Raw genomic sequence first — 21,245 nt, forward strand, 5'->3', positions numbered from 1 at the left:
ATGCTGGATTCATGATTTAATGTGGTGGGAATGAGAATGTGTTCTCAAGGAGCTGCTTTGAATCGAGGCAACTTCTAGAAAACAAGACCTGTGGTGCTGACAGTTAAATAGTACTATAATAGCATGCAAATGGGCTAGCTGCATGCAGACACAGTAAGCAAGGTGGTGCACTGGTGACACAGGACAGGTAAGAATTCTGATCTTGCCATTATAATTTCAGATCTCCACTGTTTCCTCAATCCTTCCAGGCAAATGGCATGGTTCCCTACCAACATCTCTTAACTGCATGATGTTCGTTTACAGTAAAACCAAACTTAAAATGATTTGACTCTATAGAACTTACCAACGTGCACTTTAGTCTAAAGATACAGGTTCAATGGTTTAGGGTAGTGATGGCCCACTTGAAGAATCTTCCAATAAAATATCACACACACTTAATACATTAGCCACCTTAGTTTGCTTTTATATAGATAAGTTGACATTATAATAAAACATTTAAAAAAATATTGTTATAAATGCAATATTTATTTGTGTGTTTGGCCTTCACTGGTCAAAGGTGAATCAATCTTTTTTTCTTTTTTTTATGTTTGTATCAATCCATAATTGTATACACTGAGTGAGAACTAAGTTCACTTGTTATCCTATATTATTTTTCAGCTTCTGTTTACAACAAACTATAAAGACCAGAAAAAAGTTATTCATTTATATATAATTTTTCTAAAGATGTTTTTATTGTATGTAATATAAGAAAACTTTATGAAAAACAGAATACCAACTTCAATTATTCTTAAATAAGTTAGAAAATTCTAATATGACATAAAACATTTTATGAAATTGTTCTTTGGTTGTATTAGATCATGATAGCATATGAGTTAAAATCTGACTTCATTTTACTATTAAACAATTGTTTTTCTCGGCATTCTGTTATTTTGCACAATAACATTCATGGTACAGCCAGGGCAAATAAAACAAAAAATAAATAAAAAGACAAACAGCCGAAAATTTTGAAAACAGCAACAACGTCTACTTTGTTTCATTATATTACAGCACTAATGTTGAGTTTATAAAAAATTATATCCTCCTTCCACTTACCAATAGTGGGTGTAAAAAGTCACTATTGCTAGAGTTTCAGATTACAAAAACTTAGACTAGTACACACTAATAATTTCAGACAATAAATACAGTCACACAACAACAAGCACACACACACAGACTAAATCCTGATCACAATACATAAATAATTTGAAATTTAGATTCATTAAACTGCTACTACTCTGTGGAAATGAAAATTGAGGCATGTTTCTTTAAGTGACTATCCAAATACATCTTTTTAGAAAAAGCTTGGTAACAGAAATCGCACACACGTTTGGCTGTAGGAGTGGGCAAACATGCCAACGTACGCATGTGCAGGTGGAAGTTACTCTTCTGAATGAAGCTATAGCTACAATAGTCGCACACGTAATGTCTTTCATTCGTGTGGGTGAGCCGGTGGCGGGTGACATGGCTCTTGTAAATGAAGCTGCATTCGCATATGTCGCACGTGTAAGGCCGTTTTCCACCGTGGGTGAGGACATGGTTTTTCAAATGCTGGTTGGTCGTAAACTTACGATCACACACGTCACATCTCAGCAGATTGAAACGCTTCCGTTTGCCTACTCTGGAGTGAAACTTCTTCCTACAAAATCTTTCACAATGCTTCTTCAGGTTTTTTTGTTGCTTGTAAGATTTCCCGCACTTTGTGCACGTAAACTGTTTGGTAGTGGAGAGTTTGTGTTGCACACTATGCGCTAATAATACCCCACTACAGTCACATGATTCTGAACCACAATTGAAGCCGTGTTTTGCACCCTTGATCTTGTAAGCTCTACAAAGGTTTACACTGCCTCCAGTTTTCTGACTACGACAGTGAACAAATTGGGAACTGCTTCTATCAGCAAACTTTAGCTGATATTTCTCCACATCCTCTTCTGTTTCAAAGCTACCTGGGCCAACTTCCTCCGTACATGACCAAATCTGTTCATTGTCACCTGTATTGAAAAGAAATTCACAAACATTACTATGTAATAGAATCAGCAGTACTTTCTACTTTGCTATAGGAAAGCAATGCTGAAATCAGAACCATTAAACACTAACATGGTTGACAGATTATTTTAGTTTCATTAAGTTACACCTACTCAAACCCAATAAAAATAAAGTGTGCATTAGATGTTGGGCTTCACGAACTTGACTATGGTTAATTGAAATCAATCAAAAATCATGCAAAATTTCAATTTCTGTGCCCATGTCACGAAATGTCTATATTACAGAACAAGTTTTTCAAATGTTTCAAATTTATTATTTTTTAGGTTCCTGTGCTACTAGTCTAAGAAATTATACCACAATATTCTTCAACTTCTATCTAAGTCAAAAATATTAAGATAACAGTTTAGTTATTTCATTTTTTTTAAAAAAATTTGAAAGTGTATGCCTTTGAACACGAAAATTGCACTTTGGACATAATGGTATGAATGCTACATACCAAAATGTAGAATGAAAAATGTAGAGCTGTAACAAACCGTATGTATTTGGTAATGAGTAACGGTTGTGCCATCTAGTACCGAGTAACGAAACGTCACACGAATGCATTTCATTACTCACATTTTTCGTAGTATGGGATTTATCGTTAGAATCTTCAAATTTTATTGTCAATAAATAATTTTTGACACCTATTTGTTGCTTTTTCATTATAATCGACTCATAATAGATTGCAATGTTATTGTGATATTACATAAGCTCACGGTTAAAATTTTCAAAATAGTAAATCAATTGCAAATTTAGTAGATTCCGTCAACAGTTCGCTTGTAGTTCTACATTTTACCTATTAACTCAAATTAAAATTAGAATGACTTAAACACAAGTCTGGTTCAAAATACAGAAAAGTGAACAAATGCACCTTACGCAGTTTGGTATGTAATGTATAAGTATGTTTTCTACAAATGACGAATGTTGCGACGTCATACTGTACACGTACGCAATACAACTTGATTCGTTGATCTAACATAACATAGCATGTTATGGGTATCAGAAAGTTGAAATATGCTTCTGAGGTCAGTTTTTAAGTTTGGTGCGAGACTTATTCTGAACAAATATTTTTGGTTTTGTTCTAAATATCTAGGGTGCTAGGCTTATTCGATGGTTTGGGTTAGGTAATTCTAAAGAGCCACTTTTTTGAAGAAGAAAAAAATTAATTACAACCTTCAAATAGGCTTGTTTCTATCTCCTGACATGTTTTTAAATCTTTCAATAAGATGGTGTTGTGATACAAGTGGTGAGGTTAGATTATATATTACAAATACTGTGATATTGTGAGAATGGTATGTTGAGTAAGGTTAGCTACATTAAAAATCTTGAAATATTGTTTGAACAATTGGTCAGGAATTACCAATGTAAAATGAAGATAACTTAAAACTAACCAAACATCCTTACTATTTTATAATGTGTAAGGAAGCTAACCAACCGATAACATAAATTCAAAATGTATCCAATGTAGGTAACCTAACTAAACAACAATCCACACTATTATGACGTATTTTTAATGCAGCTAACCATCATTCTCACAATTTTATGCTTGTGTAATGTACCTGACCTAACCACTCTTAAAAATGGTCAGTTACTGGTAAACTACTTGTAGTAACGCAATGCCATCTTAGATAATGGTTGGAAAACATGCCAGGAAAAAAAAATTAGAATTTTTATCTCAATTAGTTTTGCACAGAATAAACATATCACATTTATATTTCCCTACCTTGAATATAATTAAGTTCCATCTTTGTTTACTCATTTGTCTGTTGAATACTCACAGTTTAAAAAAAAATCATGGCTTAAAATTTTTAGTATAATTTCAAGTGAAAAGCAGGAAAAAAAAATTGACCTAGGTACAAGAATATAATAAAAAGTTTCTAAACATCAATTCTGAACTACTAATGAAGTACGTACCAGAGTTCAAGTCGGGTGAACTAGGAGACTCTAAGTCTGGAGAACACCTGCAGCAAGAAACCAAAACACTAAAAAGAGTCATGAATGTAACTAGACTTACAGACTGAAACACAATGAATATAATTTACCAAGAGTTATGTTCACTGGGAAACTGAAAACAAAAAGGAAACTGGGAGGGAAACAAACATACTGCTACTTTGATTAAAACATTTATAATGTATATAATATGTCAAGTAAAATGTCATGATGTTCTCAATAGTCATCTGCAATTATAATCCACCACAACATTCTTACATCGTAAAGTAATAAGAGAAAATGTGAAATAGTAATGCTAGATTTCCACACCACATTCATGCTTTCACATTTCTGCACATGCCAAAGCACATGCTACTACCTACTTCATCGTTTATATTAGTCACAAATACGTAAAACCTGACTTGTTTCTGACTGAACTGGTAGCGGTCAGCTCATGCCCGCCTGCGAACCCTTGCACAATACGTAGAAATTATGGAAAATAGCATTTGTACAGTTTTCAAGCATCTCGAGATACGTCAGTCTTAATATGTTTCTCAGGCACACATTATTTTTCTGCAGTTAATATGAATGTTGCAGGACTTCACACATCAGAAACTTTGTATTGCTTACAAATAAATTATGCTATTTCAATTGCAGTATCTCTGAACGGAGACAAACTGATTTTGATCTGCCTATTTTACAACATGCAGTTCATTAAAACATTAACCTGAATTAAAGTTTATTCTACAATACATAAGAAAGTAAAAAAACTAGTTTCCTCACTGGTGAATTTGGCTGCTATGTACGCTGTACTTCTACCTGTGTAACATGTTTGCTTTAAGATAATGGGAGGATAATTTATTATTATAAATTACTGCTTCAAGAAAAAAATGTTCACTTGCCATTATTTATGGGTAAGAGTGCTCCCGATATTTTATTTTACAAATAAAGGCTTTCAATAATGAGTAAGTTAACAATTGTTGTGGCCTCCATCCTCGAAAGACTACCCGACATGATCGGGATCACCATTTTAGTCTCTAAATCAACCAATACCAAGACCAACTTACAGCCCTTTTTAAGAATTAGGGTCTTTATTAAGGAGTTTTATGCAGCCCTGAGAGGGAAGCACTAATTTGCAGTCCGTATCTAAATCATTAAGTTGGCACAGATTTGAACACTGCTTTCAATGTAACATACAGTTACAAATTTACGTGAAAAATGCAGCCATATGCAACTTGATTATTACAATTGGTAAAATTCAGTAAAAGAGCTAGAACTACCTACTTCGTAATATTTAAAAATAAGGATAACTGTAGATAAGAGGTTTTTTTTTTTCATTTTGTAAATGTTTACAAGCCCGCAAGGATGTGATATAATATCAACAATGGTAGAACATCTTCCCAATCTGTGGTAGAGTTAACCTTACCTGAATCCACGCAAGCTTTCAACATCAACAACATCAGAGATGCAAGTACATAAAATTGGCAAGACATGCTACACAGAAAGTAAAGCTTAAATTGACCGTGACACCATGTCTCCGGACCTCATTTTTCCACATAAATTAACATATTGCTCACAGAAGAGCATTGTTTTACTGTGTTCCCATGTTATTATAAACTACGGCCATGGCTCAATGACTAAAACAAACACAAAAATGATGGTGTCGTGCAAATTCACTGGAGAGGCTTCTGCCCTTCTCACTTTGTAAATTACTTTATGGTAAATTTTCTGTAAAAAAAATTATAAATTTCTGATATTTTTTTTTAACACTACAGGAGGCATTCCTCTATTTACCCTGAAAAAAGCTTTTCAAAATTCCTACTGGTTTCCGAGTAATTAACCTTCATGGCCGTCGTCATGTTATGCTTTATTTGTTATTAGCATAGCCGAGGCTGTTTCTCACGAGATATTGGCCTGATCGCCTGTGCTTTCTATAATGACGTAAATTTATTTTGTTTATTTAATAGCATAGCCGAGACTGTTTTCAATGAGAAATATACCTGATTCTGTTGTCACATGATATGGTTTGCATTTCTATCATAAAAACTCATTTCATGTTTCTTAGCTGTCAAAATCATAACAAATTAGAGAATTTTGAAATGCCAGGTAAAATTAATTCATATTTTTTGAAAGAAATTAAAACCATTTCTTGAAGTAGCCAATGGCATTGCATTTAGACCTAAAAAGTTTCAGTTCTGCAATAAATTAAATTCTCCTTATTTGTACAACCCAAAAACGTTAAAAATGTAACTTTAGCAGCTAATTATGCAAAAAGTATGTGCTATATATATTTTTCATTTCGTGAAAGTTAAACAATTGAAAAAGTCTACAAGTTTATCTTAAATTACTGTAAATATAAAATCTTGACCTGAAAGGGTCCAAATGTTTAAAAATATTGTCCTCTGATAACTTTAACAAAAAAAAAAACTTTTTTTGTAAGTCAAGGTCTTACCAATGTATGTATTCTCTTTATTTCATTATTTCAAGGCAAAAAAAATAATTACATTTCTGCATGCATTATAAAAATACACTCCTTCAAATTTAACACAGCACTGAATAAACAATATGTACCCATTGGGTGAACTCACAGCAAGGCTGGATATATTGTATCGCTGAAGCTGTCTGCTTCCTCGTCCTCCCAGCCCGCCGTCGTATTGCAGTCTTCATGTTCCTGCATGGGACAAGCATACAGTGTGTAACGACATGCAGCAATGCTGCAGTTACACAGTGAACTTATAAGGATCGCAGTTATTTCGTAAAAGTATTTTATAAAATTCCAAATATTGTGAATTTGAAAACTTAAATACGTTCCTCTACTTACCCTAAAAACAGTGTTTCAAAATTATTAACGGTTTCTGAGAAATTACAATTTATATGTTACGTAAGGCAGCCTGTGCAGTGACTTGGTGAAAACATTTTCTAGCAAGAAGAATTTTACCACAGTACCTAGACATAGGAGAGATTGTTGGAAATCAATGTGCAGTGAAAATGATGATAGAGCAACAAAATCTACAACTTCTCGACTTTGCTTTGTACGAGGAATGACACAGAAGATAAGTAAAAGCCATTATTTGCAGAACCTGTCAGAATTTATCAAACATGAGATAAATAAGTATTTTATTTTAGAGAAATGTCTTGCCAGCTCGTAAAAACTGACTAAAAAAACTAAATTAGATAGTTATAGGCTTTTCCGCAAACCTGAGCTTCTTCTTTTACGGAAACAAAGAGAATGGGCTTCAAATCTTCAGCACGAGACGGTTTTCCAGAGTTTGTTTCGCAGGCCTTGTTAGCACTGGAAGTATTCGTCTACAACAGACAAACAACAGCTCAAAGTAACGTGCTGGAACTTGCAAGAAGATGTTACAGAGCAAGGTAAACAACTCACCAAAGGGACTGGCTTTGGTCGGATGGAAGTTCCGTACAGCTGAGGTCGGGGCAGTCCGAGAAGGGCCATGCGCAGAAGGGAAAACCCACTCGTACATTCTTCTTTGCCCGCAGAAAACTCATTGGAACTGAGCCCAAAAAACTTGAGTCACATAACAAGCCTGAATGTTTGGTTTCCATACATTATAATAACTACATGGATAAACTTAAATCACTGATATCATCATTGTTCAACCACTTTAACAGTGACCATCCCAAAGCCAAACCTCAATAATACAAACCTGAAGGGACCATAATTTTGTCAATTTGCAGTAATGTGGTTTGAATTAACCATACTATTAGAAAATTTAATCAAACCTTTTATATATAATTTTAAATCAAATTCAAATCAAATTAATAATATTTTTCTACTTTAATTTTAGTATGTGCATACCATACCTAAAATAAATTTTATATACTTGCCATATGTACTTTTTTTATGTATCGTAAAATTCAATTTCAGGATGGCTACACCAGTAGTTTAAATAATTAATTATTTTGTACTGTACTACATTTAAAGGATTTAAGAAAGAATAAATCAAAGGTTTAGAAATTACTACAAAAAAAATATTACCATAATTTTCCTCAACCTACACAGAACCAAAGTAATGGCATGTATTATTTTAGTTGAAACTTCAGATTGTTTCTTTACATTATTCTCGGATATTTGTACTAACCATCTTTTACTGCATGCAACTGTTTACCTTTGGAACAAAAACAACTTTGTATTACATAATAGCCATACTTCTGTATTAAAAAAATTATGTTGCACTGTACCTCCTTTGTAATTTCTAGGGACTGTGAAAACACTTTCTATTAATGAGAGTTTTGTATTAACAGGGTTTGTATTAATGAGGTTTCACTGTATTATAGTCAATACAGCTGGACCAAATTTATAAACAGCTAGAACAAAGTAAAACTTTTATCACAGTTTGATGTTATAACTTTTTTTTAAAGCATTACATGTATGATATCACATAAATATATACATACAAATAGCATTCTAGAGCCACATTAAGTAAAATGCAAACATGTTTTGCAACAGAACATCAATAGAAGGGAACAAAAATTAGGTGAAAAACCTGAGTATAGTTGTAAAAATGTTTTCCTCCTTTCCTAAGTAATAACACAGTTAGTTCTGCATTTTTAAGGTCCTGAATCAGACAAGTAAGTTATACCAATACAATGAATATTTACATGGTTATAGTTAATTAATTCTTTTCCCCTAGATATTAACTCTCGATGTATACATCTGGATCAGGATTGCCCGATATTCAGACTGCAAACCCAAACAGGATCATCAAATATCATGGAAGACATATTCCATATTCAGCCTTAAATATCTTTAACCTTTTTACTACTGACGTCGACCAGAGCTAAGCCCTCCCTAAGCCTGATGTGCCTCAGGCCGCTGCCTACCCCCTCTCCTTCTACCGACACCCTCTGTTTCAAACCTCCTGCCGAGTGCATATGTGTGTGTGCGTGTTTGGCCACCCGGCAGTGTTAGAGCCTGTGTTACGGCCTCATACCATTTATAATTTAGTCAAATTAATAAGTATGGTTTTCTTTTACTATTTCTATTTTCTTCCCAGGGTAATTGTTTTCAGCTAATTATGAGGACGTAGCAGCGCCATGCGCGACCCCTTTCGGCACACACCATCAGTTGAGCGGTGAAGACTTCCCCTTTAAAAATAATGAACTTAATAAATAAATAAATAACTCTAATACGTAGTAATTACTCCTAAATTAACGTTTAATTCTCGAAGGGTTTTAACATGTTATGTATTTTTCCTTTGCTACATTAATCGAAAAACAGTAAATTCACCACTTCCTGCGGCTATGACACCCTGGCCAATAGACGGTCTCTTCCATTCGCCGTCTGGGGTAGGAAGCATCTCCGCACCTCATCGACTTCAACTACTGTTGCTCGTCACTGATCTGTTAACATTCACCGTCTTTGTATCTTTAAACTTTTTCTATTCATCTTCGGGGCCTACCCCGGTGGGGTTTTACCTAATTGTTTAAAGCTCCCTGGAGCATTTTAAATAGCATGACGATCTTTGACTTTCGGGGACAGGCCACAAGGTGTCCTGGTTAGCATTTAAGCTGGACTACTTGCCGTTGGCAATATTAACTTTTTTATACGTAACAACTCCTCATTGTGTGATTACTCGGAGTCTTGTCAATGTACGTGACAGCGTCAATAAAATCGAATAGTCGCCCGGACTAGTTCGTATTCATCTCTCAACCACGAGCTTCTCATTACAGAGACTGAAGGTGTGTGGGGCGCCTCAAGACCCCACTGGCAGTTGTCTTCGCCGATTTCATAGCGTGCCCACTGCTGAGAGCGGACCGGTAAGTTCCAGTGAATCGGCACAGGGGGAAATCGAGCCTAGCTCCCCACGGGCCACATCATGGCCCAGGGACAGAGTCGACAGCCGAGTCCACATGCCCATCCATGTGGTGGCACCCAAGATCTCTATTTATGCTGTTATGAAAAAAAAATTGGTTGTCTGTAAAGTCGGTTTACGGACGATAGTTTAACGTGACAGCGTCATAACAAAACTTTGAAGAAATGATTGCATATTTTTTATGAATAAAATTGAATCATTTTTATTGAATTATCACTATTTTGTATGGATACAAAGAAAGAGTGAAATGAAATCTACAATTTAATTGATAAATTTACTTTTATTTGCACTCATTAATTCAAATATGTTTATTACTTTAACGAAGAGGTTATTTTAACTATAACTTTTATACATGTTTGCTATTTAACTTCTTCCAATCTGTGTTATTGTGTTAAGGATAGGACGATGATAGGAAAAGTAGGAAACGAATGGGAGTGTTTCAAGTTTAATGTGCCTCGAAAAAGTCAAATCTATGGTTGTTCCAATCGAGTGGAAGAGAGATAGATGCGGCGCAAGCGTACAATGAGCGTAACGGGACACAGCGTAATGGGACAATGTGCGTAACAGGAAATTTTTTCGTGCGTGCAGCCGGCGTTCATCGATTTATTAGACGTCACGTCAAAAAAACCCAACGACAATACAAATCTAACATTCTAATTAAATGATGCCATGTCTAATTGCATTTTTAAGTCTGCATTGTTTAGTTAATAGCTAAGCAATAGTATACATTTTTTGCAGAATTGTAATATAAAAGACTCAAAAAAACCAGAAAGATAAAAAAAAGACAAAATAAACAGAAAACAAAGGATACATGCATAGTTGCTCTTTTCTCTCTCCTTGAAATGATTGTATGCCTATAAGGTCAGTGAGAGATTAATTTTTTTTTTAGTCACTCAGCAATACATTTTCTATAAATTTTATATATATTTTCTCAAATATGAATTCTTATCCAGAACATAGTATGTACAGTAAGTATAAGTTTTATTTCAATTGTTTTTAATTACTGAGTGATGGTAGTTGAAAACTGTTGGCAGTTTTCTGAATTACTTGTGGCATTGACTTTTTTTGATAAAATTAAGCTGATAACATATGTGAACAGATGAGAAAATAATTTTTAACATACCTTTCAACTTTCTTCTGTGAATGTTTGTTTCCATGAGTCCAATTTTTTACCTCATTACTTTCATTTTTATTGTTTGTTATGGCAGTTTGCTGAAATTAATTTAGAAGCAATCAGAACATTAACATAAATATATGTAATTATTATACAAGTCCATATACAACAATAATAATGATGTCAAAGGTTTTTTGGAGAGGACAGAAAATTAAATAAACGTAAATGTATTAAGATTACAGTTTTTAGTTATTATATAAACTTATAATTTCAATTTGTATATAATCAATTTTATTACATAGTAATAATGACTATGTATGTAAAAGTGAAGTATGTAATGTACCTATATTGTATAATTATATGTTACAAATTCTATTCTATTCATTGAGACTACAGAATCAAGTAAAAATTTTCTATATATATTTTCTTTTCAGATACCAAATCAACCTCTGAATTCAAAACATAGGTACAACAAACGATGCTAAGCACTGAATAATATTTCATGCATACATAACATCAGTTAAATGCTGTCGATCAGCACACTTTGTAATGACATAAATTTACAAAACAATTTTAAATAAGAACTACACTAAATTTTAGTACCACTAAGGAAGAATGAAAAAAATGTTTTTACATGCAGCTACACCATGCAAAAAAACTTATTTGAAGCATGCTTTGTCAGGATGCTTCAAAAATATGCTGCAACTCACACATGTAACAAAACTGTAAAGTCGTAAGTTTCACCATCAAGCATTTTCAACATGCTACGAGAAAAAAGGTCAGCACTCATGATCTACTAGATTGTTTGAATAATTTTCCCACTTATATGTCTAAACTCTCCTAATAGTCAGAGAAGACATCTATCTCCTCAAGAGTTTTTGGACAGACTGCACCAACTAGCACTGAACTAAACCAACTCGTACTGTGATACTCAGGCAAACAAACAACCTCAACTAATAAAGACTGTACAAAACAAAATACAAGCAAGTGCAACGACAGCACTTACTAGTATCTCCCTATCTTCTGATGCGACAGTTTTATCTGCCATGGAAAGACAAGAGTCGGAAGGCGACCCACGGCACCTCCTGTACAGAATACAGCAGAACAGTCTCAAACTCGCCGGGGATGTCCGCAGTGCTCGGCTCTCCCGCCAGCCAGACACACACTACACCAACATCAAAACTGCAAATACTTATTTCCTTGTGCGAACACTTCATCAGGCGTCCAACAATCTCACTTCAGATAATTTCCCTGTTTCCCCCATCCCATATAACATTTTTTTTCACCCTTATCTCATGGGTCTATCTGACAAAATAACAGATATACTAAAATAAAAACTACTGGTGGGCAGGTATACGGATGTTTTAGGGTGGGTGGATGACAGACAGCATGGATTCAGGAGAGGTTCTCGTGTGAAACACAGATTACGGGCCTTCTGGAAGATCTGGTGGAAGCAGTGGACTGGGGGGGAGGGGGGGCAGTGGACAGGGGGGAAGCAGTTAGATGCTATTTTCATCGACTTTGAAATGGCACTTGTTAAGGTAACGCACAAGAGGCTAATGGAGATGGTAGAGTTGTTGGTAAAGGATGACAGGGTGGTAAGTTGGGTAGAAAACTTTATGAGGGATAGGATAGGTGAAAGTGGGAGAGGAAAGGTCTGAAAAGCGGGAAGTGATGTCAGAAGTGCTCAAGGGGAGTGTGTTGGGCCCCTGCTGTTCACGATAATGATGAACGTTATTTGCGGATGTTTGCGTAGTGTATGAGGTGGTGAGAGATGGGGTACATCTGCAAGGGGATATGATCAGGTTGAAACGATGGACAGAGGAGAATGAGATGTAGCTGAATGCAAGGAAGAGAAAAAAAAGGAAGTGTATAACTGGAAGGAGCAGGAGATAAGTACGTGGGAGTTACACTGAAAAATATACTGGGATGGGCAAAACAGGTTCAGTAAGAGGAGGAGGGTGCTGGGGTTGCTTGTCAGAACCCTACAGGAAGGAGAGTCAGGGAGAAGGCATACTACACGTTGGTCAGGCCAGTGATGGAGTATGCGGCTGTGATCTGGGATCCCTACCTAGTGGCTGAGGTAAGGGAACTGGAGAAGGTACAGCTTAGAGTGGCCAAGTGGGTGATAGGTATGTGGAGGAGAAGGGAAAGGCAAGAGGAGGAAATGCATAGTCTATCGGAAATTATTACGGTTTTGGGGTAGCAAGCATTACAGAGGAGGAAAAGGGTGTAAAGGTTAGTCAAGCTGCTTAAGGTGATAAAGGGTGACGGAAGATGGGGACAGCTGGAACTAGGTTACACAGAGATGGCGGACAGATCACGGGCGGACGCTCCAGAGGGAATGGAGGCGAACGGAAAGAGGGAGGCATGCCTTCCCTGTGGAACAGGGAGGGAGTAGACTGAGTTAGAGGAATGAATGCTGAGGGTGAGATATGTAAGGGATCTGAGGTGACGAATAAGGGTGAGGGGGGAAAGAGGATGACTCCTTGCCACCAGGTGAAAGTGAAAGGTGCGAGTGTATATCAATCAAAACACATTTCGACAAACATACCTATCATGAAAGATGACTGTAAAATGTTTTTCTGCACAATAGATGGTTTACACTGTCATCATTTTGATCAACCTACAAATACAACAAAGCCAGTCTGAATAAAGATACTTTGTTTGATCAAACTATGAAATGAAACACTACCGACTGTGATTAAACTAAATACTAAGCCTATAGATATTTGATTCTGCTTCAAATTAATAATACACAATACATTGTTTGTATCCCTTACAATCAATACCAATTGTTGGTGAAAATGTATATGGATTATTAGTAAAATTAAATTTTTTTTTAAAAATACATTAGGTTTTAAGACATTAAGATATTGCATAGTATGTATAAAAAATTACTGATAATTTACTGTTTTGTACATATATATTGAAAACATCCCTTTGTTTTCCAGGTTTGAAGAGTAAAAAAATATTATTAAGAGATTTGAATCAATATGAGCTGTGAATATATTGTAAGAGGAATATGCTGGAATATAAAGGCAACAGTGAAGGTACTTATATGAAATTATAGGGTTAGAAAAATATACTTGTTTTCAGTATTTAAACACAGCGGCATTATCAAAAACTTAATTTATTTATAAGTCATATTCTTCTCCCTTTTTACTGCACACTTTATATTGTTTTGCATCATTCATAAGGACCAATTCCATGCACAGCACAGATAGGTTATCCAACCCAATTAAAATGAACTAATTACATTGGTACTGCTATGCCCTTCTGCTCACTCTTATGCACTTTGGAGCAACCATCTTGGTTTTTGAAGCGTAAACAACTTTTTAAGTTAAAACAAGGTCTGGGTCATTCAAAAAGTATGAACTACCTACATAAAGATTTTTAAAACAAACTACAAGTCACTATTTTAACGTGAAATACATAATTGAACAGCTTGAAATTGATTTTGGTTATGGATTCCTGGTCATTTTCAAGAAGAGAGTTATGTCCAAGGTCCATATATGTATCCAAGTTTATTCCTTGATCCTTATGGCATGATCCTGTATACATTGATCCTGTGATACATGATGCTTGCTGTTTTAATTTAGTACCGTATGTCGAAAGATCCTGGACATAACAAAATCTTGTGTTATAAAAGATCTATAATCGTAAAATGTATACGATAAGAAAAAATTACCGTCAGTTGGGGTGAAGTTGACCAGTGGGGTGAAGTTGACCATTTTTATGAAATTTGTTTTGTTGGCCTGACACAATCCAGGCAATGAAGATAAAAAATTATGTGGTTATGCTTTAAAATCTAGGAGAGTTTCTCTTAAAAGAAGTGATTTTGGGACTGAAATTACAATTTTAGACAGAAATTTAGAAACAAATAAAAACCAAGAACTATTTGTTATGATTAATAATGTTGCTAATACTTTATTCAGGGTGTCTACTGACCCTGGAAAACCTGAAAAACCTGGAAAAATCAGCGAATATTGTAATCAGGTAATAATCAGGGAATTTTTGTTTGGTAGGTTGTAGTTGGCAATACGTTTTTTGTTTATTGATCTGCTTGCATTGACGTAGCATCAAGTGAATCCCGCCCCATTTTTTTATTTTTGAATGGAAAATAACGAACAGTTCCCACGTCCATTTTCTTTTATTTACCATCGGATTCGGAAGTGGCGTTAAATCACGTGATACAAACTGGTTCAAGCTGGTCTGTTATCCTGCTGACGTACTTACTGCAGCATGTGCTTCCCACGTTCGGATTATACCGACAGGTGCATTTAATTTTTAAGTATCTATGGATGCCCTCAACGTAAACTGGGCATTTTTGTTTGTGGGCTTCATACGGTCCATGATGCTTTCAAAACTGGAATTTTTGCTATACAATTGGACGTTGTTAGTTTTTTGAGGCACAGTTACTATTTGTTTATGCATGTACCTACCTGCAAGGAGGGCAGATTACATTAGAATAACTGGATCAGAGCTTTTTTCTAAGAAATTTTGTGCAATCAGATGGAATACTGCAGTTTCTGAGCGTGCCATGAAAACGTTACCCCACCTAAAGAAATTTGTTAGTGAAGTTTCTATTTCATCTGTGTCTTTCAGTGTAGTGAAAAGTGCTCTTGAAGAAAGTAAAATTGACATTCTTCTACTCTTTGGCATCAGAGCTGGAATTGTTTCTCACAATGTTCCAAAGTGAAGCACCCATGGCACCTTTTCTTTATGACTCACTGGTAGACATTTTATTAGCTTTGGCAGGAAAGTTTTTGAAACCAGAGGTACTGAAGGGAGAAACACAATGTATGTCGATTGGATGTAGATAACCAGGAAAATCTATTGACTGCTAACAATATCAAGTTGGGTTATGCAGTACGCCATGCCATCAAGAAAGAGAAAGTACCAGTAAAGTCTGTCTTGTTACTGAAAAATGATGTTAGGCCTTGTCTAAAGGTTATGGTAAAAAAACTTCAAGACAAAAGTCCCCTGAGTCCCCTGAAGTACAAACTTACCAAGGGAATTTACTGCTTATGTCCGTCTGTGGCTTTAAATTCGGGTGTGAGGAAACAGTGTGTGAATTACAGTTTAGAATGTTGTCTTCAAAACAAGTGGCTATAAGGACAAGAAGCTGATAACATTGAGTGATCATATCAGTTGGTATGTTCCTCGCAAGATTCTGAAGCACTGTTCTCGTCTTTTTCTCGAGAAGACTGGCGCCTTGATCACTTGTGGATGCTCATTCTTAAGGCACATACAGTAGCTGCCAAAACAGGCCTTCTAAAGTTTGTGAGGATGATGTTGGTACTTTCCCATGGAAATGCATCATTGGAAAGAGGATTTTCAGTAAATTCTAATTTGCTGACTGAAAACTTGCAGGAAGAAATACTGATCGCACAAAGACAGATGTACGACTTTGTTCAACGTTCTGGAGGTGTAGAGCATGTTGATATCACCAAGTCCATTTTACAGTATGTAAGAAATGCTAGTTGTAGGCGTAAGGAAGCCTTGCAAACAAAACAAAAAGAAAAGGAAGCTACAGACAAGAAGGCAGAAAAAGAAGAGTTGAAGAGGAGATCAAGGCATTGCAGTTGAAGAAGGCTCGAGTGTTGGATTTGGCTCGTTCTGAAGCAAGTGCAATAGTTGAGTCTCTGCGAAATTGATGGGAGCTTCCTTTTACTTATGTTTTTGCAAAAGTAAGTGTGTGAAATATTTGCAGCAGCATGTTTTATTTGCCATCAATTGAGTCACTTTTTCCACATCTGGAAGAAGGTATTTTTTTTTTACTAATTTAAGTGAGTTGAAATACTTTGAAACACGTCAATGTACTGTTATGCAGTTTTTTCAGTTTCGTGGAATGTCGTAATTGTGTTACAGAAAACCTGGAAAAGTTCAGTTTTAGACCTGGAAAACCTGGAAAAATCAGGGAATTCGATTTACTAGATCTAGTAGACACCCTGTTTATTACTGCCGGGTATAATAAAAAAATAATTGCAAATAAAATTGCTATGTTTGCTGATTTGAGAGGATTGAAGAGTAAGTAAATAATAAAAATTGCCAAATAAATTAAAATTTCTAAGGTAAACTAATTTTATTGAAACTGTGCAGTTTCTTTAGCATTTTGGGGTGAAGATGACCACACAGTCATGTTCACCCCAATGTCTAGTAATTTATGTTGAGAAGTGTCTAATTCAGAAAACAGTTCTGCCTCCTTATAAACTAAACAAACGAGTCCATTATGAGTTCCAAGAAAAAGTGATAGCAGAATGAACTAGAATGGAAATGCAGTTCAATGTTTACTAACATATAGTTTCAATTGTTATTTCCAGTAGCTTACCTGTGGTTATTTGGTCTATTTTTTCTATTATTGTAAGGTTTACTTCACATATCAGTTAAATGTTTTATTATACTAATAAATATATATTTTTTGGTTATTGGCTGTTTTCATAACTTGTAGGTTCCTCTATTTTAGGAAATAAACATCAGTCATATTCTGGAATAGCCTAAATGATAATGTTTGTAAAATATCAATTTAATTATTTTCTAGTTTTGTGCACAAGTAGTTTAAGTAAAGTCACCTATCTATTGATAGGTAGGTAAATAAATCTGTTCACTTGAGTTTTCATTATTGGCAGTCTAAATAAATAACACTTTATTTTGTTCTAAATTGTTTATATATTTTTTATTACAGAGTAAAAATTCAAAATAAGATATTTTTTTCTCAAAATAATTTTTTTGGTGTTTCTCTTACATATAATGTAGTAAACTTAACCCTAACACTAGCAAGGTGAATATTAAAATGAAAATAAACTTAATGGTCACATTCACCCCACTGGGGGTGAACATGACAAATTACATAAAAAAATTAAAAACATCATTAAAATATTAGTATTTTTTTCTTTCAATGACAGCATTTCAGAAAACAAGTATAGATCTATACATGTACATAGTTAGATAAATAAACATATTAAAATTTGTTAGCAAAAATTCATTATGAAGATGAAATCTGGTCACCTTCACCCCAAATGACGGTACCACAAGTAGGTACTGCTTACTTTATTTTGATTTTTTATGTTAAAATACAATTTGATACATTACCTGAAACAATTACTCCTTAGGGGAAAACGTTCCTTTTTGTGTATTTAGTTTATATCAAAGTTTTATAATGCATTAATTCAAAATAAAATATTTTGTTAATATATTGTACAGTTTAAAATCACAAACACATTCAACTGCTTAAGTTTATTTAGGCCTAAATTTTTTACACTAAAATATAACTGGATATGTTACACAGAGCAATTGCTCCCGGAAACAAGTTCCTCTAAGGTTTTATACATATTTACAAAATCAAATATATTTTAGTAATTATACAGCTTTGCATCATAAAACATACCATTCCTACTCTTTATTTTAATTTTTTATGTTAAAATACAACTGGATACACAAGAAGAAACAATTACTGATTGGTAAATATGTAGTTGGGCGGTATTTGCGAAAAAAAAATGTTAAAAATCCGAAAATACTTTTATTCTATGCTCTTTAACTTCCTCTTTTCATTTAAAGCGGCGGAGGTAAGAAATTCCAAATACTTTAGGAGATATAGAATTTTTAAATTTCATCATATGTAGTTGAGGGGTATTTGCGAAAAAAAATGTTAAAAATCCGAAAATACCTTTAATAGATGCTCTTCAACTTCCTCTTTTCATTAATAGCGGCGGAGATAAGAAATTCCAAATACTTTAGGAGATATCAAATTTTTAAATTTCATAACAATTATACCAGTGCGTTCATGTGGCGTTCCGCATTGTTTCTTGTTTACGAGTATCTATTTTTTTTATTGGATAATGATGTCACGTGATTGATCGTGATAGGCCAGAATTCAAATGAACCAATACGTGATTATTTAGTTCATTTATTGTTTTAAAACTGTGTTTAATTACCGCCTCCAACTTAGGCAAGTTTTTAACGTTTCTAATTTTAAAGTCTTATTTTTTATTGTTGCACAAGTAATAAGTAACAAAAAAATTTTACGTGAGTTGTTACTGTTCATCCATTGTCCCGGTTTGTTAGGTCAGGTCAGTTACATTATAAATACTTTAAAACTAAAGAACCATTGAAATAATTTCATATTATTTCTAATGTACGCTTAGTTTCAAAGTATTTATAATGTAACTGACCTGACCTAATCAACCATTTTCATTAATTAGGCATTCACAAACACACTGCAAAATAAAAAATGGCGACGGTCGAATGATAAACACAGGTCTTGTATGCAAAATAAGAACGGCAATATCTCCTAAAGTATTTGGAATTTCTTATCTCCGCCGCTTTTAATAAAAAGAGGAAGTTGAAGAGCATCTAATAAAGGTATTTTCGGACTTTTAACATTTTTTTTCGCAAATACCGCTCAACTACATATGATGAAATTTAAAAATTCGATATCTCCTAAAGTACTTGGAATTTCTTACCTCCGCCGCTTTTAATGAAAAGAGGAAGTTGAAGAGCGTCTAATAAAGGTATTTTCGGATTTTTAAGATTTTGTTTCGCAAATACCGCTCAACTACATATTTACCTACCGATTTTTTTTATGCATCCCTCTTCTTGACATTAACCTACTTTAGAAACCTGATACACGTTTAAACACATGTCAGCTAGTATTAGATTATTAACTAGTATTATTAGACCATCAGTGATAATGAAGGAGCTAGGGTGGAAAACACTGAAAAGGAGGAAGAGAGCAGAAAGACTGGCGAAACTGTTTAAGGTGATTACGGAAGAGACGCTGGGAAAAGCTGGGAAATAGGTTGGGGGAGGGACGAGGGATGAGTGGATATGAACGGAAAGAGGTAGGCAAGTATTCCTGGTGAGGATACGGCAGGAATGGAATTGACTGAATGGAAGATACTAGCTGCGAGAGGAAGGAAAGTCTTGAGAAAGAGGCTTCAGTTATTGGGAGAATAAGGCAGAAAGAGGGGGGTCCTTGCCGAGAAGACCAATCGCAAATGTACGTAAGTGCCAGCAGTGGCTTGGAATAGTAAAATGATTGTTTTTACACATATTTTGCAGAGGGTACATTCAACAGTGAACATAAGAGTTCGTTCAAGAGTCAACTAAAATGTGTCAAAGGGAGATTGCAGAGAGAGAGAGTCATCATCCTCTTCTATTGACTGAAATGACAATTGCCTTAGGCAATCAGACAGTCAGCACTGCCCAATAATTTACCGCTCATTGTTTCGAGGCTTTTATAGCACTCCACACTAGCAAGTTTAAAAATTATTTTCACAGGATATCATATAAATAATATAAGTATTTCTAGAAATATTTTTTTTATATATTCAATTTTTTTTTTCCAGAAAACTAAATACCTCATATTTTGATTTATAGACTTACAAAAATTATACATAACTAGTATGGTATGTTACATAACATCAAAACATTAGGCACCTACCTCCGAAAATTTTCAAAACATTCTTAAAACGGTAGAGTACGAACACGTTGTAATATAGTGTTTGGTAGACATGTCTTTGGAAGAAGCAACATTAAAACTGCGGGACTAGGTAAATTCCTTAAACTTTCTACTTGATTCCCAATAGAAACACATTAATAAAATATAGTTAGTTCTCAAAATTATGAAACAAATAACACAATAATCCACACACCCACTACAGGCAAAACATAAACACGATAATAAAAAAAAAGCTTATTCCAAAGATACAAGATTGGACAACAGAACGGTAAAGGATAGAACACCAAAAACCGTTGACTAAAAATAAGGTACAGGTCATGTCTCCCATGCACTTAAAAAAAAGGATCATATAAAGGTGTAGCATATTCAACACACAAAACCTTATTTTTGTGTCTTGTAATAACAGGCTAAATCAGGTATCACTTTGTTTGTCCGCATTTATATTAAATTAGTAATCGATATTAATAGTAACTTCACTTAATAATAATTAGCATTGACATACTGCAATAAAATCGTCCTTTCAACCTGGATTCTAGTATCACTCCATTTGACGATTACTTTCCTAATTAAGCTGATTAAGTGATTACTGTCGATCGTTACAGAGAAATGGGCCTCAACACAAGGAGCCGACTAGCTACTTCCAGGTCTTCCCTAATCGTACAAACATCTCTGCCCAGCCACGTGGGCCACACATCCCCCTTACTATCGTACTCACTAACATAGGGCCGCTCAACTGAACTGGCTTCAAACACCTTACCATTTATCACCACATCTCAAGTTGCAAGATATCCACAATGCTTTCACTCCGTGTAAAAGCTAGACCAAGACATTATACAATAATTTA

The 21,245-nt window shown here is 34.7% G+C and overlaps 1 protein-coding gene across 3 annotated transcripts; it reads right to left on the bottom strand.

Annotated features, from left to right (window-relative positions):
* Positions 1-567: 567 nt before the first annotated feature.
* Positions 568-20,660, bottom strand: LOC134528321 (zinc finger protein 98-like). Of its 3 annotated transcripts, XM_063361853.1 has the most exons (8): positions 20,384-20,627; positions 11,945-12,023; positions 10,948-11,036; positions 7,376-7,502; positions 7,189-7,296; positions 6,579-6,661; positions 3,976-4,022; positions 1,270-2,027 (listed from the first exon to the last, which is right to left on the bottom strand). In XM_063361853.1, exons 2-8 carry the CDS (start codon positions 11,984-11,986, stop codon positions 1,270-1,272), a joined length of 1,254 nt encoding a protein of 417 aa, XP_063217923.1. In that variant the 5' UTR covers positions 11,987-12,023; positions 20,384-20,627. The 3 variants fall into 3 exon arrangements, 2 of the variants coding, with proteins under 2 accessions (XP_063217924.1, XP_063217923.1); XM_063361854.1 differs by lacking the exon at positions 11,945-12,023 and having other exon boundaries at positions 568-2,027; positions 20,384-20,660; XR_010074383.1 differs by lacking the exon at positions 11,945-12,023 and having other exon boundaries at positions 1,590-2,027; positions 6,562-6,661; positions 20,384-20,648.
* Between the last annotated feature and the right edge of the window lie 585 nt (positions 20,661-21,245).

The sequence above is a fragment of the Bacillus rossius genome, chromosome 1 (assembly GCF_032445375.1).
Source record: "Bacillus rossius redtenbacheri isolate Brsri chromosome 1, Brsri_v3, whole genome shotgun sequence".
In the NCBI taxonomy this organism is placed as follows: Eukaryota; Metazoa; Arthropoda; class Insecta; order Phasmatodea; family Bacillidae; genus Bacillus; species Bacillus rossius.

What these genes read in the sequence shown, in the direction of transcription:
- LOC134528321 (XM_063361853.1), bottom strand. Translation starts at nt 11,986, where the DNA reads ATGGCAGATAAAACTGTCGCATCAGAAGATAGGGAGATACTA. An exon ending in TCACAGAAGAAAGTTGAAAG is followed by an intron (nt 7,503 to 10,947) that starts GTATGTTAAAAA and finishes TTTTGGGCTCAG; the next exon opens with TTCCAATGAGTTTTCTGCGG. An exon ending in CCGTAAAAGAAGAAGCTCAG is followed by an intron (nt 6,662 to 7,188) that starts GTTTGCGGAAAA and finishes TGTCCCATGCAG; the next exon opens with GAACATGAAGACTGCAATAC.